Source organism: Diplotaxodon limnothrissa, linkage group LG22 (assembly GCF_057381915.1).
Source record: "Diplotaxodon limnothrissa isolate DT_005_m linkage group LG22, D_limnothrissa_male_GT1.1, whole genome shotgun sequence".
NCBI lineage: Eukaryota > Metazoa > Chordata > Actinopteri > Cichliformes > Cichlidae > Diplotaxodon > Diplotaxodon limnothrissa.
Genome location: NC_140616.1, coordinates 1,739,115 through 1,764,907, shown reverse-complemented (window position 1 = coordinate 1,764,907; position 25,793 = coordinate 1,739,115). Strand labels below are relative to the sequence as shown.

At 43.8% G+C, this 25,793-nt stretch overlaps 1 protein-coding gene across 1 annotated transcript; it reads right to left on the bottom strand.

Annotated features, from left to right (window-relative positions):
- On the bottom strand, positions 1–25,335 carry LOC146609106 (patr class I histocompatibility antigen, alpha chain G-like). Its single transcript, XM_085346615.1, has 8 exons — positions 25,192–25,335; positions 12,572–12,847; positions 12,009–12,299; positions 9,190–9,474; positions 4,317–4,454; positions 3,801–3,830; positions 1,038–1,067; positions 1–35 (listed from the first exon to the last, which is right to left on the bottom strand). The coding sequence occupies exons 1-8, from the start codon at positions 25,244–25,246 to the stop codon at positions 31–33; spliced, it is 1,110 nt and encodes a 369-aa protein (XP_085202741.1). The 5' UTR covers positions 25,247–25,335; the 3' UTR covers positions 1–30.
- Positions 25,336–25,793: the final 458 nt, after the last annotated feature.

The window sequence follows — 25,793 nt, the reverse complement described above, 5'->3', positions numbered from 1 at the left end:
AGGTGGTGTAGCAGTAAAAACAACATGAGGTCAACCTGTAAACAAAAAAGACACAAATACATATCTTTATTCAAACTTCCCTTCATGTTTGATTCTTTTTATCTGTGTTCTTATAAAAAGTCATTTTAACACAAGTTAAAGAGCAGTGACTCCACAGAGAAACACTGAAAGTCAAAAGTATGTCTGAGTTTTTCTTCTGTTTGTTTCATAAAGATGTAAAGTTTCAGTGAAACTGAGCAGCTGTCACAGAGAGGAACCTCTGTCCTCTGCACACACCTGACAGCAGCCATGTTTCACCTGTCGGGCTCAGGTGTGAACCACTGCAGGGTGGAGCCAAAGCTCACAGCTGGCTGTGTGGAGCCCAGCTGTTGTAAACACACACGGGCATATATGCATGTACACTGACACAGACCTACACTCACCCCCACCCCCTCCAAACGCCTTCCAAGCTTATGTCTTCTGTGTTGTGAGATGTGATGATTCATGTGCAGAGGTGTTTTTTTCTATTCTCAAACTGATCTCCCTGTTGGAGCTCAGTCTGGGGGGAGTTATTTTTTTCTCCTCGTCTTTCCTCATGTGGTGCATTTTCCATTGTTATACCTCTCTGACCTGTCTTCCCCATGTGATGTTTGTGTAATGTATGTATGGTCGGAAGGGTAAGATGGCGCTGGCACAGCTGGCAGCTTTAACCCAATTTCCCTCGGGATGAATAAAGTATTATCAATCAATCAATCAATCAAAGGAAGGAGCTCAGCAGCAGACTGAGCTGCACAAACAGAGGAGAGTGCAGGAACGAAAGATCTGCTGTGCTGCTCATTTAAAGGAACTGCTGATCCTACACTGACCACAGGGACCAACATGAGAGCAGAGCTCTCTGAAGGGACCTGAGTCACAGACTGTCTGTGATTCTGCAGGGACCAAATTGACAGACAGCTACTGTCCTGTTACTGTCAGATTAAACGTGTTAATGGATCGACTCAGACTGACTCGAGTCTCTGAGCATCAAACTTTATAAGACAGCAAAATAAAGATGTTACCTTTGATGATTCTGCCTTGACGTCTGCGTCCTGTAAACAGACGTAACACAGACTCTCAGTGATCACGGATGAACTCAGTGGTTTGTTCTACATGTGTGAAGCAGCTCAGTGAGCTTCAACCAACTCTGATATCATCATCAGTAGAGCTGGGCGATATGAGATTTTTTCATATCACGATATGTTTTTTTCATTTCAGGCGATAACGATATCTATCACGATATAAGCCAAATAAGTATATTTGTAAGATTTAAATGTGCCGTTGCTCACAAGTAAAATGTGAAATAATCAGCAGCTTGTTTTGATTTAAATATTTATTTCCCATAATAAGTTCAACAGGGTAGATGTACTTAAGGAACATGAGACTTTTTCAGATAACTAAAGGCAAATATTGCAAACTACACAAAAGGCAGCCGCTAAAGCGTTTAAGTTTCAAAATAGAACAAATGAAACAGACTAAATTGACTAACTTTTGTCAATATCAAATAAACTGAGAACTAAAAGGAAATTCTCAATCTCTCCTTGTTGTATAGCTTAGCTTTTCAAACAGTTTTAACAGTTACTTTAGTCTGACAAAAGCCGAATGACGAATCAGCGCTTCCAGTCAGAGACTGAGGCTACGTCCACACGTACACGGGTATTTTTGAAAACGGAGATTTTCCGTTTTCGTTTTAAAAAATAATCCCGTCCACACATAAAGGCAGAAATGAAGGAAAACGCTGCTATGAACATGCCAAAGCAGCAGGTGGCGCTAGATTCCTAACCGTGCAGAAATGTTGGCCAATCAGAAGTCTAGAAGCCTCGGTGGGAAAAAGTAAACAAAGCTGCGGCATAGAAGCAGAACCGAGTCGTATGTGTGGAGGGACAGTAACTGTGTGTATATGTAAGCATTTAAACACTGCAGAGAGTAGAATTAACAGTATTGTAGAAATTCATTTCACCGAAACAATAACGTGGCGCACAGTGTGACGCATGCTCCAGTTTATTGTATTTCCAGACTTGCTTTCGGCACAATTTACAGTGCAGCTACTCTGTTTTTTGTCAGACTTGAAATAGCCGAAATACCTTCTGTAAAATTATGATATTATTTTATGCCATGTTATACCCCTAATTAAAGATTGTGAATTATTATGTAGTTTTAGTTTGCATTATTCTCCTGAATTAGAAGAAGCTGATAACTATTGCATTAGTTAAACTGATTTGCATTACATTAAATTGCTGACTTGTTGTGAATGAATGATATTGTTTTATGATGCATTATATTGCTGAGTTATAAGAAATACTGTTCGCAGGAGGTTATTGTCTAATTTGTCTGAGTAGAAGAGAACAGAGTGTGCTGGAGTTTTCTGCCCCATTTCAGCAGGAGCAGATAAACAGGGAGCCAAGGTCGTAGCTCAGGCGCTGTGTGAGAGAGAGCATGTGAATGTTTAGGCTTTTTATGATAAGGTGGAGGCACCAGAGGCTATAAAAGTTTGAGCAATGCTCCACCATTTTGAGATTTTGAGGCTGTCTGCATCAGTGTCCATCTCCCACGTGTGTGATCATTAAATCATCGTTTGACTCAACCCGGCCGGACCAGTGTTGTTATTGTGGTTTTTTCTCTTGTCTCCATCCCCAATATTTTGAACCTTAACACTTCACACTACGGAACTTCTTTGGCTCTTCCGTTCGACAATCTCTCCGGCATTGGAACCATCATCTGTTTTCTCTTCGGTCACGCTCGGTTGATTTTTCTAGTCGGCACACTCATTTCCTCCATTACCCGCTGGCTGCTTCCCAAACAAACACACGTGCGGCTTGGCACTTGTGCTGTACGTAACAAGTCACGCGACGTGACGCTGCGGCTGTGATTGGTTCGGCTCTGCGCTACTTAGTTTGGATTGGCTGTTCTTTTTTTTTTTTTTTTTTTTTTTTTTTTAAATTTTATTTTAAGAGGACAAGAGCGGCGAGGTCTATCGCGATAGCTTAATTTCTCTATCGAGTAAAAGTTATATCGCGATACATATCGTTATCGTTCTATCGCCCAGCTCTAATCATCAGGCCTCAGTCAGCAGCGTGTTCATTAACATGCAGTGTGAATGAATCACATGCTGAAGTGTAATCCTACAGTTTACTGTGATCCAAAACAACAGTAAAAATTCTCTCACATGGGAACATTTTCAACACTGCTGGTGTATAAATATTATTAGCACATAAACACTTCAAATATCAGAAAAATCAACATTTAACAAAAATCCAAAGCAGAGAAATAAAATGTTTACTTGTAAAAGGAGTATGTTTAGTATATAATCGAACCGTAAACAAACAAAAAAGACAAATTGGCATATTTTCATTCAGGCTTTACTTCATTTCTGATTGTTTTTATCTGTATTCTCATAAATTTTAAAAGTTCAGATTCAAGACATTGATTCAAACCAAGTGCACATCTTTGTAACTGCACATGGTGAAGCAACAGGAAGCTCCACACATTTCCTTCTTGCTGACACGACCCGAATAGATCTTAGTCTGTGCCAGTGATCAAACCAGAAATCTTTTGCTCGTAAGGCTGAGGTGTAAACCACTGGAGCCAAAGCAGAGCTACATGAGAGCAGAGCTCTCTGTAGCTGAAGGGACCTGAGTCACAGACTGTCTGTGATCCTGCAGGGACCAAACTGACAGACAGCTGCTGTCCTGTTACTGTCAGATTAAAGGTGTTAATGGATGGACTCAGACTGATTCGAGTCTCTGAGCATCAAACTTTATAAGACAGCAAAATAAAGATGTTACCTTGGATGAAGCTGGCCACACGTATGCACCCTGTAAACAGACGTAACACAGACTGTCAGTGATGATGGATGAACTCAGTGGTTTGTTCTACATGCAGATGTGTCTGAGTGGAGACGGTGGAGGAAACGAGCTGCACACTATCAGCAAACATCAATCATTTCTGTTCTGCACAGAAAAACTACATTTATGTCCCAGAGGGCTCAAAGTTATTGGATCAGAAGCTGCAGACAGGAAAGTCTGACATCATGTCACATGACTGTGACCTTTGACCCCCTCATGGAGTCCTAATAGAATACTAAGTGAAGTGTTTGAAGGCTGAAAGACTGGAGCAGCTGATATTCAACATTTCTTACATTCATTTCAATGATTTTCTTCATGTGTTTCAAATGTGATGATCAGTAACAGCTCCATGTCATCACTGTCTGAGACCAGGACAGTTTCATTTTTACAGGATACAAAGTCAAACATTTTAGCTCCACTCAACAATAATTACACACAACAGCACACTGGACTTACTAAGAATGCATTTTTTGTACAAGTATATCAGACAGGCAGCAACAGCAACAAGAGCAACCACAGCCAAGGCTCCTCCCACTGCACCAGCGATCAGAGCTTTGAATCCAGGTTCAGGTTCCTTTCTATGGTCACTGTTTCCTGAAACACAGACACAAGTTTCAGGTTGAGGTCACTGATTACAATGTGGAATGACGTTGAGATGTTCAATGATTTGGAACAAATTATGGGAAAAAGTAGGAGTTTAATGAGTTTAGAATAAACCTGCAATGATACTTGTCTCTGTGACGCTGAATACTTTATTACTCTTATGATCTATAGTTGGTTGCAAATGTGAAGTTGTTTTAACTTTAAGACTTTGTCTTTTAGGATACAGGAGCTGGGAGTTAAACAAGCTGAACATTTAAGTGCTGACTAATGTTTTTACACAGGGTTACAGCTTGGAGTGAAGCTGCTCCAAAGGACCAACCCTGGAGATTGTTTTAGGGAGACTGTGCAACATTCTTGTACATGTCTCATTGGGGAATTGACACATGGCAAAAGCCGTGTGGCGAGAGGAGTGTTATTTTCTTTCAATTTGTAGATGTCGTGAGGTGCCATGACGAGAAGGAGTGACTGAGAGGATCGTCCACAAGATGGAAGCTGAGGCCTGGAGAGAGTCTTCAGGAGGATCAGAGATCACCTTCAGCACAGAGAGCTGTGCTACTGGGCTTCTAAAGGATTGTCATGAGGAGACTTTGAATAGCAAATCTTAAATAAGATGAAAAAGTTTCTACATTGACGTTGAGGAAGACAACTAAGGTGTACAACGTGCTTTAAATCTTCAGCAGCGTTGGAACATGAGAACCTGAGGGAGCGTGCCAAGCTCCAAAAAGTGACAGCGCAGAGGAGGTCCAGCGATGGACTTGTGGTTCTGTGAACAGCACAAATGCCAGGTGACTGTAAAATAACTAACAGCACTTTTTCCACAAGTGAAGCCAGTAACTTACTTTCCTAAAATATTAGCTCTAGTTGCTCGTGCTTTACCTCCATGCGTGAGATCAGTATGTGCAGCAGCTTAAGCTGTACAATGTTTCAGGAAATAGTTTATTTCCCCTTTTGACATTGTTAGTTCCACACGAGGTAGATGTTTACTACTGCAGACTAAACTTACATTTCTATCACCTACAAGACACTTGCCTTTAATGTTACTGTTACTCTCACAACCACGCATATTACCCTACAAGTGGTGCACAATTCTGAATCTGTCCAACCCTTTTTGCCAACGAAAGAAGAGGGACAGACTAGAACAGGTTTTACTGTAGCAGACAGTGAGAGAGAGTTATCTATGTAGGACAACTAGCATGTTTCATATTTGCTTGAGCAGCAGAGATGCTAGCTTTAACGGAAGCGTGTAAAGCTGTAGAGAGACAATATACACTGATAGGCAGTATGCATTTGCTACTGTACATTTCTTTGTAGTGCAGTGAGTGAGACGAGGTGTGACAGCCTCTACAGGGAAACCTGTAGAACACACCAAACTCTTGCAAAATATGCTGGAGGCGGATTTGGTGTAGTAGAATTGCCATTTGTAAATGTGCAGCACACATGTGAGTTTATCTGTGTGATAAACCAATACTGCCTAAGAATTTGTATAAGACTGCTGCTATTTTGAGCCATGGGCCATGCCATGTCCCAACAGGAGGGAGATGAGCAGTCGTTTATACTCTAGGATTAAATACTTTAAAAAAAACTTTTTGCAGGCAGAGAGAACTAATGGAACAGTAAAGTTAAGACTTAGGAAGACAGGCAGGACATGGTTAGACTGTATAGAATTAGTTAAGATGTACATGAGGATTACTCCAACAGAGAACGGTCTGACTCTTTGAGATTGCATATGTTAGAGCATTTAGAGTTCCAGTCTTCTGTAGTGATGATAGAAGAGCAGAAGAGAGAGCATATTAGCAGATTAGATGCTTGAAATGTTTAAAAGTAAAGTAGTCATGAGAACAAATGATCTGCCAGATGATTCTGTTTCTCTGCAGGAGCAGAGTCTGAAGTCTGGAGATTGGATGTTGATAAGGCCATGGAGAGGAAGTGCTGGTCCAGTCCATGGTGGGAAGGTCCATATCGGATGCTGCTGACGACGACCACAGCAGTGAAGATTGTTAGAAGAAACACTTGGATACATCAAGCGCACTGCAAGAAGGTGACACACATCCAGGCCAGCTCGGAGTAAGTGGCAGGAAGACCGGGTATAAAGGGGGGGGAAAGCCTCCAGGGCCCCTCGTCTCAATCCGGTGAAGAAACCAACTGAGCCACAGGTACTCATCAGAATGGCTGGGAATGTGCTGTGCATCTTCTTGAGCCTGTGGACCCTGAGTGGGATGACAGGGAGCGCACTGGAACAGAGCAAACCACACCCAGTACCCGCATGGGTTTTCAACAACTACCGGTGGCAGTTTAAGAACTGGAGAGCTGGGACCAAAGTAACAAAGGTCACCATCAGTAACACACTACAACGGCAGGGAATCAAATCCCGCAGTGCCAGACGTGTTCCGCTGCTGAAGCCAGTGCATGTCCAGGCCCGTCTGAAGTTTGCCAGAGAGCACATGGATGATACAGCAGAGGATTGGGAGAATGTCATGTGGTCAGATGAAACCAAAGTAGAACTTTTTGGTATAAACTCAACTCGTCGTGTTTGGAGGAAGAAGAATACTGAGTTGCATCCCAAGAACACCATACCTACTGTGAAGCATGGGGGTGGAAACATCATGCTACGGGGCTGTTTTTCTGCCAAGGGGACAGGACGACTGATCCGTGTTAAGGACAGAATGAATGGGGCCATGTATCGTGAGATTTTGAGCCAAAACCTCCTTCCATCAGTGAGAACTTTGAAGATGAAACGAGGCTGGGTCTTCCAACATGACAATGATCCAAAACACACCGCCCGGGCAACAAAGGAGTGGCTCCGTAAGAAGCATTTGAAAGTCCTGGAGTGGCCTAGCCAGTCTCCAGACCTCAACCCCATAGAAAATCTGTGGCGGGAGTTGAAAGTCCGTGTTGCTCGGCGACAGCCCCAAAACATCACTGCTCTCGAGAAGATCTGCATGGAGGAATGGGCCAAAATACCAGCTACTGTGTGTGCAAACCTGGTAAAGACCTATAGTAAACGTTTGAGCTCTGTTATTGCCAACAAAGGTTATGTTACAAAGTATTGAGTTGTATTTTTGTTATTGACCAAATACTTATTTTCCACCCTGATTTACGAATAAATTCTTTACAAATCCTACCATGTGAATTCATGGATTTTTTTTTCACATTCTGTCTCTCACAGTTGAAGTGTACCTCTGGTGCAAATTACTGACCTCTGTCATCATTTTAAGTGGGGGAACTTGCACAATCGGTGGCTGACTAAATACTTTTTTGCCCCACTGTAGCATCACTGAGAGCGAGACAGTTTGTTTGGTTGCTTTAGCAACACATCCAGGAACACTGTCAACTTTTCAACTGCTCTGAACCTGAATGGAAGGTTGATTCACCAGTAGCTGGGAAGGTGAACTGCTCTGGTACAACAGACCTGCTCGTCTGACTCCAAGTATCTGACTCGCTGCAGGACATTATACAGCTAAATGAACTGGAAACAGGCCAATTGCCTATGTGTATGAAGGACAATGGATTAGCCCAAGTTGGAGATTTACCATGGAACATGGCAACATCACCTATTCTTTTGTCTTCTGCAAGAAGGATGTAAACAGAGAAGCCTTTTGTCTACATTTACATCAAGAACACTTGAGGTTTTGAGCCAAGAAGATCAAAACAGCTTGATCCAATTTCCTTTACAAAGCTTTTTCTGTGGTGACAACAGGACAGGAGAAGAGTTGTAAATGCAGATAATTCACCAGTTGACTCTAACCCCCACAGGATGCCTACAGTGAGATTTGGGGGGTTGATAGGAGTCATAAAGAAGGGTGTTGACCAGGCTGCAGCTTTGAAGTTAGCTGAGAGCCACATGGACAAACAATAAGTCAACTGATGTGGTTAAATGCCTATGTCTGTATACAGTTGGATTGTAGAGACATATGATTTTTGACAATGATGATTCTTCTTGTTTGACTTTTGACATTCAGTTGTTTACTTGAAGAAATACATAATAAATCACACGACAGGAGTAGATCCGCCACAAGGCTGGATGGCTTGGTTACTGTCTGGTCCTTGGTGGCATCTTCTTTTGAAAATATTAATTCCTGTTTTTGTATTGTTGATACTGATTTGCTTATGTATAGGATGCATTTTACCGTGTATAAGATCAGTGCTAACTAAAATGATTCCTAATACATTTGTTAATTATGTACTTTTATAACAATATGAATTGACTGTAATGAATGACATGACAGAAGCCTGTGTGTAAATGACGCCTGCGCTGAAAATGTCAAGCACGAGGTGCATGGCTTAGAATATACTACATAGGAATAATTTGGAGCATAAAAATCACAACACAGGAGGGAATGTTAGAGTGAATTGTTAAATGTTGTCATTTCTATGCTTGCCAACTCTGATGAAAGAAATTCCACTGTCCTTCCCCCCAGATTCTGGAGGTTCTGGATGGGGGGGCTGTAATGTTTTATTGCAGATACATCCTATCTGGAAGATCTGGTTCTTTTGATGTAAGCTTCCTGCGTTTACGACCCTTTGGTCAGCATGAGGTCTGACACACTGCAGAGCTGGGCTACATGTGACATGCTAGCTTAGTTCTAGATGGACTGACATGGATCTGACCTCAGGACTGTGATCAGGACAGAATGATGCAGATCTGCTGGACACAGAGGAGCTCCAGGCTCTGACTGAAGAAACAGAGTTATGATCAACAACAGAGGCAATAAATAAAGTTTCTTACCCCAAAGCTTCATAACATCCACACCGGTCGCCTCATGAATGACTTCACAGCTGAACTTTGACAGGTCAGACTTCAAAATCTCCACATGGTCTCGTCTCTGGAAGGTCTCATCGTTATTTGGAAGAACTCCTGAGCTCGTCAGGCCGTCGTCTGCAGTCAGAACACGTCCGTCCCTTCTGATCCTCACGATGATGTCTTTGGGGTAGAAGCCTGTGGCAAGGCAGGTCAGGATGAGGTTTGTCTCCACTTTGGCCTTCTTTGCAAACATGTACACATCAGGTGGAGCTGGAAGCAGGAAATGGAAAACTGTGTCACAACATGTGGTAACTGTAACACTGATTTAATGAATTTATCTGTGACACATTAAAGAATGAACCAGCTGGTACTGGATGTCTAATATAAGCTGTAATAATAATAATAATGGATTGCATTTATATAGCGCTTTTCAAGGCACCCAAAGCGCTTTACACTTCCACTATTCACTCACTCTCACACACTGGTGGAGGCAGCTACAGTTGTAGCCACAGCTGCCCTGGGGCAGACTGACAGAAGCCAGGCTGCCATATCGCGCCATCGGCCCCTCTGGCCAACACCAGTAGGCGGTGGGTGAAGTGTCTTGCCCAAGGACACAACGACCAGGACAGAGAGCCCGGGTATCAAACCGGCGACCTTCTGGTTACAGATGCGCTTCCCAACCCCCTGAGCCACGGTCGCCCCCAAGTATTAAAGTTTCGATCAGGGCTGTTCGATATAACGATATGTATCGGATGACGATATAAAAACGTCTATCGTTTCATTTTACGCTATCGTTTGTTTCGTGGTGTCGCAAAATAAACTGTTTACAGCAATATTTGTTCACCGTTTTGATGGTCACTGTAGTGGCTATATTCATTTCTTAAACGTCTCTCTTTCTCTTATATTTAATATAACCACACTACAGACGTGTGTTGCACTATGCGTTGTCGTTAGCAACAACGACGGTAAAACCATCACATGTCCGCTTGTTTATTTTCCACATAAACCTTTCACAATAAAACTCAAGATCCTGTTGAGACTTTTCAAAATACGTGAAAAAGTATGCAGAGTGTTTATGGATGAGAATTAAAAAAGAGCCGCCAGGTGCTAAAAAATAAACCTTAGACTCAAACGTTAGAACAGGCTTCTCCCCGCAGCACGCCGTGTAATAAATACTCACAAAGAAAATGGCGGCCGTTACAACTTATGTCTAAAAATGTATCGTTTCATGCATCGTTAAAACACTCGACTCCAGCTACGTGACGCGCAGCTGGAAACACTTCACGCAAGTCGAGCTGCCCGAGATTCACAGACTTTACAGAAAATGTTACATTTGTGATTTATATCGATATCGGGACGATAGATGTCTTATATCGCGATATGAGATTTTGGTCATATCGCACAGCCCTAGCTTCGTCATTTACCTGGCAGGAAACACGGCGCCTAAGCGGCTCAAACGCTCAAAACTTTGGTCATACTTTACGAGAACGGAAGACAACAGGGCAACTTGCAATACTTGCAAAGTAGAGATTTCATTTAAGGGAGGAAACACTACGAATATGCAAAAGCATTTGCTCACAAAACACGCGATGACCTTAAATGAATGTCGTGTTTTTAATTCCGCTCCGGACTCGTGAATCTCAACCCAGCAGCAGCGGTAACGTTTGCACGTCCTCTCCCGTTAATGCGGCAGGTAAATAATCAACAACAGTGCATATTATGTTAGCGCGATCTGCCTTATTACAAAACCTGCCATTACTGTGCGTTTAGGTGACCATGATGAGACAGACAGAGTCTGGCTCAGATGTTGGCAGTTCTCGCTGCAGTCTACCGGTAGCGTCTCCTTTCAGGCCAGGATAGACAAATGTCACCGAGCAGTGACTTAGTTTGTGGTCAAAGGCTTGCACCCGTTTGCCACAGCAGATGATTTTCGGTAAGTGAATGTGTTTAATTGTAGGCAGGGACATTACTGGATATTCTTGTGTAATTGCTACAGAATAATTTATGTTATACTTTGTTATTGCTACAGAAGAATATTTATTTTATTATTTTACATTTACAATTTTTTTCCCCGGGGACCCTGTGACACCCCATTGAAGAGCCGTAGGCTGGATCTCTTAAGATCTCACTGTTGGGTTTGTAAGGCCATGTTACTCCTAAATTTCTACCTTGTTCAAAGAGAAGATATAAAACAAAGTTCTAAGCTAATCGACCTTAGTGTTCTCCTTTTTTAAAAAGAATCGATAAAGAATCGAATCGTTAAACACAGTCGAAAATGGAATCGGAATCGTGAAAATCTTATCAATACCCATCCCTAATCGTGCCATCTCTAGTCTGCAGAGATCTCACAGACTGTGTGGAACGAGCCGCAGATACTTCACCATACAGCTTTCACAGAGTGAGACCTGATCTGTTAAAGTCTGATTTCTAGTTTAAACCTGCAGAGAGGCTCTGCTTCATTTTACAAACATGTCCACATGGATCACACAGGCTGCAAACATGCAGATGTTAAAGTGACACATTTATTGAAGGAATATTTGGTTAAATGTGTGAGCATTTATTTTGGTTTCAATAAAACTGATATTTCTGCTAAACAAAGGACGTTACATACAGCTCATAATTTAAAAGTAAAAAAAATTGAATTATCAGAAATAAATACAAATATTATTGATGCTTTTTAATGTGAAATGTTGTCACACATTGACCTAAAAAATGGGAAAAAAAGGATTTCATGAATTTATGTACAGTTATTTATTATTACTGAAACTATAGACTCTAATAATGAATTCAAATCTCATACATACGGGCTGTTTTAAGCTGCTGTTGTTCATAATTCACAAACTTGCTCAGCCAATCGATGCACTCGTTCTCCAGGTATCCCTTGGTGTACTCTTTCAGCACCTGGACGCCGTCCCACTTCATCTTGGTTAATTGTGCCTCCTGAATCGCAGCGACCCAGACTCCGTTTTTATCATCAAAGGACAGGAAGTTGTTTCCATCGTAGGCGTACATGTCCACGCCTCGGACAAACCTGAGCGTGCCGTCAGGCTGCGTCTCACCCTCACAGCCCACCATCCACTGAAGAACGTGAGGGGCTGAAACACAGGAGGGTGAAATTAATAAATAAATAAATGTTTACATAAACATCAGAGGAGAAAAGATGAAGAACATGAATCAAAACATAACTTTTTAATTTAACCAATAAGCAGGAATAATTTGTTTCTGAGTTGAACAGCTTGAAGTTGAAACATTCCTGTGCAGGCAGCTTTATGCTGTTGATTTCATGCTTTCTTACTGATTATTGATCATTCAGATTTCATGGATTTTACCTGAGTTATCAAATCATTAAAACACAGCAAAGACTTACTGGCTGAGTCACTCTGTCCCATTCGCTCCATCAGGATGTCGATGTTGACCTTGAACCACTGCTGCTTGCTCTTGCGGGACTGTGTGCCTCTTTCCCAGTAAACAGCAGGTAAACGCTCTCTCATCCACTCCTGTCTGGGAACTTTCACCTGATGCTCGCTGTCAAAGTACTCGATCATCCTGCCGTCCAGCAAACCCATGGCTGTGAACTGGTGGATGCCCGGGAGGCCGACAGGTTTGGAGAGCGCCGTGTAGATGTAATGGAGGGAGTGAGTCTCTGAAAGTCACACAGGAGCAAATGTGTCAGATTTGGACCCAAACCTCCGTGTCCAACATCTTGTTCTCATTTGGTTTTTGATTACATTACTTTCAGTTTTTAAAGTGAAGATCTCTGAATTTTCTCTGGAAGGAAAAAACCTTTAATTTTTTGTTAAAGAAAATAAAAAGTTTTGCTAACAAGTGTTTTTCCACTCCGACTTAAAACCCCCAAACTCAGCTTCAGGATTTTTTAAAACTCAGTAAAAGCCTGGATTAAAGGTCCATGAGGGAGAAACAGAGAAACACAGAGAGCTCCTGAGAAGCAGTGAGAGCTCTTCAGCTCCTCAGAATCAGAATCAGAATCAGAAAGGGTTTTATTGCCAAATGTTGAGCAGGTTTACAACATTAGGAAATTGCTGCGGTGCTTCAGTGCAAACATACTGTCATATATTACGCTTAAATAGACATGAAATAAAAATAAGAATAAGAATTAAAAGTGCTAAGTAGATAGATACACTCAACAAAAATATAAACGCAACACCTTTGTTACTGCTCCCATTCCCCATGGGATGGACGTAGAGACCTAAAATTCATTCCAGATACACAATATAACCATCCCTCCCAAACAGTGGTCACAAATCAGTCCAAATGTGTGGTAGTGGGCACATCTGCCATATTGAGATAATCCATCCCACCTCACAGGTGTGCCACATCAGGATGCTGATCTGACATCATGAGTAGTGCACAGGTGTACCTCAGACTGCCCACAACAAAAGGCCACCCTGGAATGTGCAGTTTTGTCTCACAGCAAAATGCCACAGATGCCACAAGCAATGAGGGAGCGTGCAACTGGCATGCTGACAGCAGGAATGTCAACCAGATCTGTCGCCCGTGCATTGAATGTTCATTTTTCAACCATAAGCCGTCTCCACAGGCGTTTCAGAGAATATGGCAGCACATCCAACCGGCCTCACAACCGCAGACCTCGTGTAACCACACCAGCCCAGGACCTCCACATCCAGCAGGTTCACCTCCAAGATCGTCTGAGACCAGCCACCCAGACAGCTGCTGGAACAATTGGTTTGCACAACCAAACAATTTCTGCACAAACTGTCAGAAACCGTCTCAGGGACGCTCAACTGCATGCCCGTCGTCCTCATCGGGGTCTTGACCTGACTCCAGCTCGTCGCCGTAACAGACTTGTGTGGGCAAATGCTCACATTCGATGGCGTCTGGCACGTTGGAGAGGTGTGCGCTTCACGGATGAATCATGGTTCACATTGTTCAGGGCAGATGGCAGCTGAGAATGTCCCAGTTCTTGCATGGCCAGCATACTCACCGGACATGTCACCCATTGAGCATGTTCGGGATGTGCTTGACCGGCGTATACGACAGCATGTACCAGTTCCCACGAATATCCAACAACCTCGCACAGCCATTGAAGTGGAGTGGACCAACATTCCACAGGCCACAATTGACAATCTGATAGACTCCATGCGACGATGTGTTGCACTGCATGAGGCAAATGGTGGTCACACCAGATACTGACCGGTTCTGGGTCCCCAGACCCCCAATAGCGCAAAAAACTGCACATTCCAGGGTGGCCTTTTGTTGTGGGCAGTCTGAGGTACACCTGTGCACTACTCATGATGTCAGATCAGCATCCTGATGTGGCACACCTGTGAGGTGGGATGGATTATCTCAATATAGCAGATGTGCCCACTACCACACATTTCGACTGATTTGTGACCACTGTTTGGGAGGGATGGTTATATTGTGTATCTGGAATGAATTTTAGGTCTCTACGTCCATCCCATGGGGAATGGGAGCAGTAACAAAGGTGTTGCGTTTATATTTTTGTTGAGTGTATATACATGATATATACATGAGTGCAGGTGGTGATCAGTGCAAACATGGAATGATGCAGTGAACACAGCGTAGGGTCATGTGTTAGTGGTGGGAACAGTCATACGGTTATTGTTCATGTGTCCAACAGCAGAGGGGAAGAAACTGTTCTTATGGCGAGAGGTTCTGGTGCGAATGGACCGGAGCCTCCTGCCTGAGGGGAGCAGGTCAAACAGACTGTGTCCAGGGTGAGAAGGGTCAGCTGAGATCCGAGCTGCACGCCCCAGTGTCCTGGAGGTGTACAGGTCCTGCAGAGATGGGAGTCTGCAGCCAATCACCTTCTCAGCAGAGCGCACAACACGCTGCAGTCTCTGTTTGTCCCTGATAGTGGCTCCAGCGTACCACACAGTGATGGAGGAGGTGAGGATGGACTCGATGATTGCAGTGTAGAATTGCATCATCGTCCGTGTTGGCAGGTTGAATTTCTTCAGCTGCCTCAGGAAGTACATCCTCTGCTGGGCTTTCTTAATGACGGAGGTGATGGTGGGCTCCCACTTCAGGTCCTGGGTGATGGTGGTACCCAGGAAGCGGAATGAGTCCACAGAGGTGATGGGGGTGTCAGTCAGGATGATGGGGGGGAGTGGGGCTGTGTGCTTCCTGAAGTCCACAATAATCTCCACTGTCTTCTGGGCATTCAGCACCAGGTTGTTGTGGCTGCACCAAGACACCAGACGTTCAACCTCCCTCCTGTAGGCAGACTCATCCCCGTGCGAGATGAGTCCAATAACGGTGGTGTCATCTGCAAACTTGATTAGCTTGACAGACTGGTGGGTGGAGGTGCAGCAGTTGGTGTACAGGGAGAAGAGCAGAGGAGAAAGAACACAGCCCTGAGGGGAGCCGGTGCTGATGGTCCGGGAGTCCGAGACATTCTTTCCCAGCCTCACGTGCTGCTTCCTGTCTGTCAGGAAGTCAGTGATCCACCGGCAGATGGGATCAGGCACATTCATCTGGGAAAGCTTGCCTCGGAGATGGTCTGGAAGGATGGTGTTGAAGGCAGAGCTGAAGTCCACAGACAGGATCCTGGCGTAGGTTCCTGGGGAGTCCAGATGCTGCAGGATGAAGTGTAGGGCCATGTTGATGGCGTCATCTACAGACCTGTTGGCTCTGTATGCAAACTGCAGGGGGTCCAGGAGGGGGGCCGTGAGGGTCTTGAGATAGGAGAGAACTAGGCGCTCAAATGACTTCATGACCACAGATGTCAGAGCCACGGATCTGTAGTCATTTAGTCCAGTGATCCTAGGTTTCTTGGGGACAGGGATTATGGTAGAGGACTTGAAGCAGGCAGGCACATGACATGCCTGCAGTGAGGAGTTGAAGATGCCAGAAAACACTGGGGCCAGCTCGTTTGCACAGTGTCTGAGGGTGGCAGGAGACACACCGTCTGGGCCGGGAGCTTTCCGAGCATTCAGGTTCTTAAACTGCTTCCTCACATCTGCTTCATGAATATGAAGAGTTGTGGTGGGAGGAGGTGGTGTGAAATCCTCTTTTGTGTGGGGTGAGGAGGGGGGTGTTGTAGGTGAACGGTTTGAAGGTGGTGATGGCTCTATGGAGGGGGGAGAGGTGGGGGAATGAGTGTCCAAAGTGCCTCTATTGTTGGGGCCGTTGGAGGTGTGAAGGCTGCCTGATGGCTCGTCAAAACGGCAGTAGAAGTCGTTAAGGGTGTTGGCTAAGAGCAAGTCATCAGTGGAGTGGGGGGTTTTAGGCTTGTAATTGGTGATATTCCTAAAACCTTTCCACACAGAGGCCGAGTCATTCTCTGAGATCTGCTGCTGCATCTTCTCAGAGTGCTGATGTTTAGCAATGACCACTTCTTTAGTGAACCTGTACTTGGCCTCTCTGTAGCAGTCCCTGTCTCCGCTTCTGAACGCCTTACTCTTTTCCAGCCACAGCTTTTTGAGTTTAGGAGTAAACCAGGGTTTGTCATTGTTATAACTCACCCTGGTGCGTGATGGCACAATGCTGTCCTAACAGAAGTGGATATAGGAGGTGACAGTGTCCGTAAACTCGTCCAAGCTGTTAGAAGCAGCCTTCATTGTGTCCCAGTCTGTAGACTCCAAACACGTGCGAAGCTCCTCCACAGCCTCGTTGCTCCACAGTTTTTTGGTCCTCACGACAGGTTTGGAGAGCTTCAGCCTCTGTCTGTACGCGGGGATTAGGTGGATCATGACGTGGTCAGAAAGTCCGAGTGAAGCGCGCGGCACCGCGCGATAGGCCCCGCTGATCGTGCTGTAACAGTGGTCTAATGTCCTCTCCTCTCTGGTCGGGCATTTAATATACTGCTTGTATTTGGGAAGCTCATGGCTCAGATTGGCTTTGTTAAAGTCCCCAAGAGCAATGATGAGAGAGTCCGGGAATGCAGCACAGATGTGATCTGTTTGTCATTTAGTGAGGACAGAGCACGGTGCTGTCCTCTGCACAGATCTCTTTAACCCTGCAGAGAGCTGTGATCAGGGTTAAGTTTAAAAACATCCGCTATCAACTTCTGAAAACTTCTCTCTTACACAGAACGGCCAAATTAAACAAGAAAGTAAGACTGAAACTAATGAATAACCTCAACATTTATGTAGCTGTGTAAACTTCAAATATCTGCTCAGATTATCAAGACATCACATATTTGCAAAAGCGCTCCGACGTTTAGGGAGACGTGTTTCCCACGAGCTGGATAGCTGACTGGGAGCTCGAGGTCCACTAGAGCTGGAGAGAACACTGGACTCTAAGCACATCATTTTCAAACCCCCCGAGGTCTTTCGCTACTCAGGATAAACATGATATATGAGTCACTCAGATAACTTAAAAATGTTGTTGTTTGGCTTTTTTCACTGTTTTATTTGTTCCTGAGTAAATCGGTTTGTCTGAGATTAAAGTTATAGTTTTCACACAGCTGAATAAACGTCAAGCAGACAGCTGATTATCAGAAGTGTGAGACGGTCGAGAGTTTACTCCGGTGTCCTGTTATATTTTAGATAGCAAGGAGTTTATTAAACTTCACCGAAACAATCTGCAAATTTCATTAAAATTTAATAAACTATCATCTTGTCTTTGTGAATGTGCCAGTGAATGTGAGTGCGAATGGTTGTCTGTCCCTGTGTGTTGGCCCTGCGACAGACTGGCGAACTGTCCAGGGTGTACCCCGCCTCTCGCCCTATGACAGCTGGGATAGGCTCCAGCGCCCCCCGCGACCCTGAAAAGGATAAGCGGAAGCGAATGGATGGATGGATCATCGTGTCTTTATTTTTAGTTAGCACAGACCTTAAACACTTAAAGCTGGAAGCTAATGATAGTTATATAAGAGCAGATGCTGCTGGTGCAACAAGCTGTACGCTTTACGTCTAATGGATGCACGATCTGATTAGTCAACTAATCGCAAAAATAATCAGTGACTAGTTGACTATTAAAATAATCCTTTGTGGCAGCCCTACTCCCCGTTGTTACTGCCAGGGGCAGCTCTAAAAGGGTGGCATGTGCCACCCTAGTTTTGCATATGACAGTGTTGTTTATTAAAATAAGATTGATTGATTGATAATACTTTATTCATCCTGAGGGAAATTGAGTTAAGGCTGCCAGCTGTGCCAGCGCCATGAGATAACATGAGATAGCATTAACACTTTGAGCAAAACTGAATATATTGCATAGTGTTTCCCCCTCCACCATTAACAAATTGTTCAGCACATAGTGCAGATCAACTTGTTTCTTGTTTTCAGTGGCAAGCGATGCCTATGATTGTGCCAGAGGACATGTCGAACAACACCATGGGAATTTCAGATTTCACACAGGTGGTTGGCTGTTACACTCTGGAAATGAAATGAAGATGAATGTTATTAACCCTTTGGGGTCAGCGGACCCGCCTACCTCCAAATCACATGACTGATTTAAGCTGACATAACAGTAAGAGAGAGAGATATCGATAGTGAGTTCTAAGATGTGGGAGATTTGCGACGTTAAGCGTGGAGTGTGTAGTTTGTGTGTTTTGTAGTGGTTGTTTTGTTTTGTGTGTCAGTGAGGGCACTAATGAACGTCACAAATGCAGACTGCAGTGTAAACACTATCTCCACTGTCACCAGATGTATTGGCTGGATTTTTAGATGAATACTTGTATATGTTTACAAAGTTTGTGCATACGTTTTTAAAATGCAGAATTTATATTTGCATTTCAAGTTATGAAAACAATTTACTAAACATGTCTGTGGTTTATACAGCTAAAATATAGCTGCTAGAAGGATTTTATGTTTTTGTGTGATTTCAGATCAGTGGTGTTAATACAGTATGTCAGTAAAAATCAACTAAATTCAGACATGTGAGGTTGTGCTGAAAAGAATGATTTTGCTACCCCATTTCATTTTCATGCCACCCGAAGAAAATTCCTCTAGATCCGCCCCTGGTTGCTGCGCATGCGCACAACACAAACTTTGTGATGTGCGATACCACTGATTTCCTCTCCGATCCGATACCAAGTAATATTCAGGGTGGTATCGACGATACTGATCCGATACCGATACTTTGTACAAAAACGTATTTTATTTATTGTATCTCAAATTATAGCGTCATAATGATTACAGGACATCAGATTACTTGTTCTTATCACTTAATAATGCAGAGTTCATCATATAGAAATAAAAAAACTGAAGTTGTGCTATTTGAACAGGTTGCCTGCCTGCAGCACTAAAGGACTCTGTGAGAGACGCGATTCGTCTCAACATACGCGCCTCATATTCTGTGATATGATTTACTCTGAGGTGTTTGACAAGGTTAGTGATGTTGCCACAACCAAACATGCCAACCCTCCCGATTTTTCCGGGAGAATACCGAATTTCAGTGCCCCTCCCGAAAATCTCCCGGAGCCACCATTCTCCCGAATTTCTCCCGATTTTCCACCCGGACAACAAAATTGAAAAACCATATCGCAGAATTCATAGCGCAGCCAGCCAATTCCGGTTTCCAACAATGACGGCAGCGACTTAGTTTTAATATCACTCTTATTTCTCTTTCTGGGTCGCAAAAAACTTTTAACATGTTTTCAGGTGAGAATGTAGCTGTGTAAACTTCAAATATCTGAGCCGACCGACACATCGTCTTCAAACCCCCGCAGGCTTTCACTACTCGGGTTAAACATGATGTACAAGTCACTTTGATAACTTAAAAATGTTATTGTTTGGCTTTTTCAGTGTTTTATTTGTTCGTGAGTAAATCGGTTTGGCTGAGATTAAAGTTATTAGATTAGATTAAATGTAACTTTATTAATCCCTCGGGTGGGTTCCTCCGGGGTTTTCACACAGCTGAATAAACGTCAAACAGAAAATGATTAAACAAAGTGTGAGACGGTCGAGAGTTTACGTTAGCGCCCGGTTGTATTCACCCCCCACCGAGGGAACTCATGACGTACTACGCGGCTTTCTTTAGACCGCGAAGGCCGGGTCCTCCGGTGGAGCAGCCTCTGGACACCCCCGCTGTTTCCGGGCCGCCAATAATAACGGTGATTTAACGTATTTTATCCGATAAATAAAGCCTGTAAAATGTATTTATCCCCCCAAACAGCCCTTTTGAATGTCTCCCTAGTATGGCCACAACACCTCACTCTTGGAGCACTTTTTGCCACATGTATCTCAAACCACGTCTCAGCTGTTTGTAGTATGGCAAGCCGTTAGAGCCATAAATCGCCACTTTCCTAACCCGTTTGGTTAAGAAATGGCGTAAAAAACGCCGTTTAATTATTCAAAACGCCGAAAAAAGCGGCGTTCTGTTCCGACAAACGCCGCTTTTTCCGCCACTCGGATGGCGCCCTGAACGCACCATCCGAGTGACGTAAAAAGCGGCGTTCAAAGACAGACGGAAACGCCGTTTTTTACGCTACTCGGCACAAAACGCCGTTTTTATGCATCTTTGAACGGCGTTTTTTTACGGCGTTCTCTGCCAGCTGTAACGGCGTTTAAAACGGCGTTTTATTGAAATTATGCAGGGCACTCCCCATGGTTCCCTCATCCAATTACTTTCAACTCATTTCACCCAATCAAAGAAGAGGAAGTGCAGACCACACTAATGCATCACCGATTCACCTTGCTGCTAAGTGATTGCCTATTCAGTACCAGTGCTTGTCACAGTATTCACTTGTATTATAATCCCACTATGCATTTTGATGTGTTTAAGGCATGATCGAGCAAACAAACGACAGAATACTTTTTCTGAAACCTTAACTGTGTTACCTGTTATGGCAGCTAACAGGTAATGAGCAGAGCTAGCTCTGCTCATTTCTGAGCTTCTTTCTTATTTTCCTCTTTACTTCTCTTAACCTTTAACTTATGTTTTAGCAATCAGATCCTGCCATCTTGCATTACCGCTTCGTGCTAGTTATGTTGACTTTTCTCTTCTTTTGTCTCCACTTTTTTCACCCGTGTTTGGACACTCGGCGCATGGCTCCTTTGTTTACATTAGGGATCAGCTGTTAGCGCTGCGCCCTGCAGCTGCGCTACCGGCAGACAGACCCTACATCCCCAGTGAGGGAAGAAACGGGGGTGATGTCTCCCGAGGACACCTCACACACCATCTCTCCTTCCTGTAATCACTTTAAATGTGAGATCGCTCCCTGTCCTCCCGTACTGGTGATGGTGAAGCCAAGGAGAGAAGGCCCAAGTAATAAACACCCGTTTCAAAGAACCGACCTGTGTCTGTGTTGTTGTGAATTCTGTCATGGAAATCAGTGCATTTCCTGAAAGAAATCTCTCCTTCCGGGTCATCCGTGGATCGAGTTTCCTTCGAGACGTGGGCAGCGATAAGCAGAGTTTTGTATAAGATTAATTATTCAAAGTAAGCTCAGGTATGCCGTTCAGCGGGTTAGTTACAGCGCCGGGAGTAGCCTGGGAGAACAAAATGATACAGAGACTGCTTTCCCAAAATCAACTCAAAGTTTATTCTTCTGTGCAGGGTTTTTATAGGCAGAAGGGTTCGTGTGTCAACAAGTTTCAAGTTACAAGTTACAACCATATAAGGAAGTTCCCCCTAGCTCTGAAAGGGGCCTTCTATAATCTCAACATACTTTTGACAGGTCCATTAAACACTAGACAGTTAGAATCCTTTAGTGATATAAGTTTGCACATGGTAGAATACTGCATGTAGTTATTTGCATTAGGAAATGTTTAACCATATATACCTAAAGGCACATAATCAATGGTGTGTGATCTTTAGCAGGCTGCAAACTTGATGTGCACTCGAGGAATGCACTGTCCCACTATACCACAGCAGGATCAACGCAGCTATGCCTGTTCCAGTTTAAGTGCCTTCTTTACATATAGATGAACTGTTGGATTTTCCAGACCAGCAGGCCAAAGGAAGTTGCCCGTGGGGTCGCAGCAAGAGGAGATGAAGTTCAAACAAAGGGCATTGCAGAAACAGGGTCCTTTGTATAATATCATCAAAAAAGGTATTCAGTACATGCTCCCAAAATACTAAAATATCTAACATTTCCTGTATCCTTTGGGGCAACAGACCTGAGTCACACTTTTAGAGAAGTACCTGGTGAGGTGGATTGAGAGGAATATCCATGATGCATGGCAGTTTGTTCACTCACTTCCTCTCCACCACAGCTTCCGAAGTGCAGCCAATCACAGAGCTTGCTCTCCTGATCCAAGAAGAACACATCAAAGTGCGCTGCACAAGCTTGCTCACAAAAAACAGCCTGCCCATACACTGCTTGTGTACAGCTTCTGTTTTGATCTTCCAGTTCAGCAAATGTATATATGTGGGTGTCCAGGTATTTGTGCTCCTCCACCACATCATATCAGTGGGTTCAGTATCTTATACTTTTGTCAAGATAATGCACACTGCAGCCGACAGTTATCAGAAAGAAGCCATTACCAAGTTACATGGATTCTTTTTTTTTTTTATAACTTCATGTCATATAAACTAGTTATGTTATGTGCAACACTGTCATGTGCCACTCTGGTTTTATGTTTCAAATTCGTGTAAGACATCCACAGTACTCTGATGACATTGACAAGGACATCTCCAGTTTACATGGGAAACTATTATTTCAGGTTCTTGAGATTACTTATTTACGTCACTTTTGAGAAAACGTACATACAGGTCTGATTCAAAACTGTATATCTATTTTTTTAATGCATGTTGAAAGGGCAAAAATATTCCTGAGATACTGTTAACATTATTAAATTTGAAGGCTATTATACAGTGGTATTACTTTAAACTGAGTAAAACGGTATTTTGATAAAAGTTAAGGTCTCCGTTTGTTTCAGAAAGAGCATACTGTCATTTACTTGCTTTTATTATTTATTTATATGCCCTCCGCGGACCATCTCTGCACTGCGTGGGTGATTAGTGGCTCCCTGCACAGTAAGGGCTGCACACAGGGACAAGACGCACTCGGTTACGATCGGATCTTCCCTGGGCAGGGGGAGGTGATGAACTGTATGCCACTTTTTCATTGGCATACATTAAGTACAATGTTTTATTGCCTACGGTGGGGCAGGTCACATACTGGGTGAAGGTGGGCAGTGTGGAGTCCAGCGAGACATGATTAAAGTCCCCTGATATTAGAAGAAGAGCTCTCGGAGATTGCGTTTGCAGTCTGCGGACCACAGAGAGTCACAGGCTACCTCCACGGATGCTAACGGCTAATAGCGCAATGTCTGTGTTGCAGAGTTGTTCTTTCACAGCGATGTGCCCAGAGATACCACAACCGTCTTTAACAAACACTGCCAGCCCCCCTCCTTTCCTCTCACCGCTGTCTCTCGTCTTGTCCGCCCGCAGCAGCTGGAAGCCGGGCAGCCTACTCACAGAGGGAGTACCGGGATACTGCCACTGTGACCGGGTTAGCGTCATTAGCTCCTCAATCATATCAGGGAGCGATCTCACATTTAAAGTGATTACAGGAAGGAGAGATGGTGTGTGAGGTGTCCTCGGGAGACATCACCCCCGTTTCTTCCCTCACTGGGGATGTAGGGTCTGTCTGCCGGTAGCGCAGCTGCAGGGCGCAGCGCTAACAGCTGATCCCTAATGTAAACAAAGGAGCCATGCGCCGAGTGTCCAAACACGGGTGAAAAAAGTGGAGACAAAAGAAGAGAAAAGTCAACATAACTAGCACGAAGCGGTAATGCAAGATGGCAGGATCTGATTGCTAAAACATAAGTTAAAGGTTAAGAGAAGTAAAGAGGAAAATAAGAAAGAAGCTCAGAAATGAGCAGAGCTAGCTCTGCTCATTACCTGTTAGCTGCCATAACAGGTAACACAGTTAAGGTTTCAGAAAAAGTATTCTGTCGTTTGTTTGCTCGATCATGCCTTAAACACATCAAAATGCATAGTGGGATTATAATACAAGTGAATACTGTGACAAGCACTGGTACTGAATAGGCAATCACTTAGCAGCAAGGTGAATCGGTGATGCATTAGTGTGGTCTGCACTTCCTCTTCTTTGATTGGGTGAAATGAGTTGAAAGTAATTGGATGAGGGAACCATGGGGAGTGCCCTGCATAATTTCAATAAAACGCCGTTTTAAACGCCGTTACAGCTGGCAGAGAACGCCGTAAAAAACGCCGTTCAAAGATGCATAAAAACGGCGTTTTGTGCCGAGTAGCGTAAAAAACGGCGTTTCCGTCTGTCTTTGAACGCCGCTTTTTACGTCACTTGGATGGTGCGTTCAGGGCGCCATCCGAGTGGCGGAAAAAGCGGCGTTTGTCGGAACAGAACGCCGCTTTTTTCGGCGTTTTGAATAATTAAACGGCGTTTTTTACGCCATTTCTTAACCAAACGGGTTAGGAAAGTGGCGATTTATGGCTCTAACGGCTTGCCATATTGTGGAGGTAAAATACATCCGCACAATTACGCTCAGCCATTGTTGTGAGCGCGCGCGCCAAGGTGCTGCGAGACATTTATACAGCCGTATTTCACACATGACTATGAAAGGCGGAAGAGGAAGTAGTTCCTTTGAATGTAGACAATCCGAATGTTATAGTTTCTTTCCACTGTGTTGCTGTTAATGATAAACTACAAATTAACCCTAAATTACTAAAATATCGATATTTAATGTGAGAATCGATTCTAGAACATAAATGATTGGTATCGGAGGAATCGATACTTCAGGATCGATCCACACGTCACTAACACAAGGTTAAGTGGCAGACTGTTCTACCTACTTAAATTTATGCTGGAATTATTGTGTGACAGCAGACAAGTGCATAAACTACGTACAGTAGAATGCTTTGCCAAAGTACGATGGTTTGTCAGAACGCCGCGTTTAAGTCGTTAGAAACAGTTTCATTTTATAAATACATCTGACTTTTTGTTTCTATGCGCCAGGAAGTATTAAAGTATCAAACTTCTTTCAGGACAATTTTTACACAACAGGAGTGATGTAGGTGCACTAAAAATAAATACATTAAAACTTTTAGTTAAATAAACTCGTCTGACATTAATCATTTTACTTTCGATTTGACGTGTGTAAAACGTAAACTCACCGCTGTTTACCGTCAGTCCTGTCCCCACAAGGAGCAAAACTGCGATCACGAACATTTTAATCTAAATCAAGTCATCTTCTCCGGAATAAGGTTGGATTTATTCCCCTCCGTTGGACCGAATATTCGTCTCCATGTCTGCTCCTCGCTGCTTCCTGATTTTTCGGTTTAGTGATGCATTCAGGGAACGCGCGTAAACTACAGACCATTCAGGAATGTTCACTATTCACAGATTAGTGAGAAACTAACAGCTAACCGAACAAAAATGCAACAGAGATTCTACACACACATACACACAGGTATATATATATATATATATATATATATATATATATATATATATATATATAAAAACACCCAGCACGCCCCTGCGGGCGGTTTATCCTTCAAGCTCGGGTCCTCTACCAGAGGCCTGGGAGCTTGAGGGTCCTGCGCAGTATCTTAGCTGTTCCCAGGACTGCGCTCTTCTGGACAGAGATCTCCGATGTCGTTCCCGGGATCTGCTGGAGCCACTCGCCTAGCTTGGGAGTCACCGCACCTAGTGCTCCGATTACCACGGGGACCACCGTTACCTTCACCTTCCACATCCTCTCGAGCTCTTCTCT

Excerpts from the sequence above, each read along its gene's own strand:
- LOC146609106 (XM_085346615.1), bottom strand. The coding sequence starts at position 25,246 with ATGTTCGTGATCGCAGTTTTGCTCCTTGTGGGGACAGGACTGACGGTA. Across the intron at positions 12,300-12,571 it reads GGGACAGAGTGACTCAGCCA|CCCCTCACGTTCTTCAGTGG; the intron begins GTAAGTCTTTGC and ends CCTGTGTTTCAG. Across the intron at positions 1,068-3,800 it reads TGTGGCCAGCTTCATCCAAG|GACGCAGACGTCAAGGCAGA; the intron begins GTAACATCTTTA and ends GTCTGTTTACAG.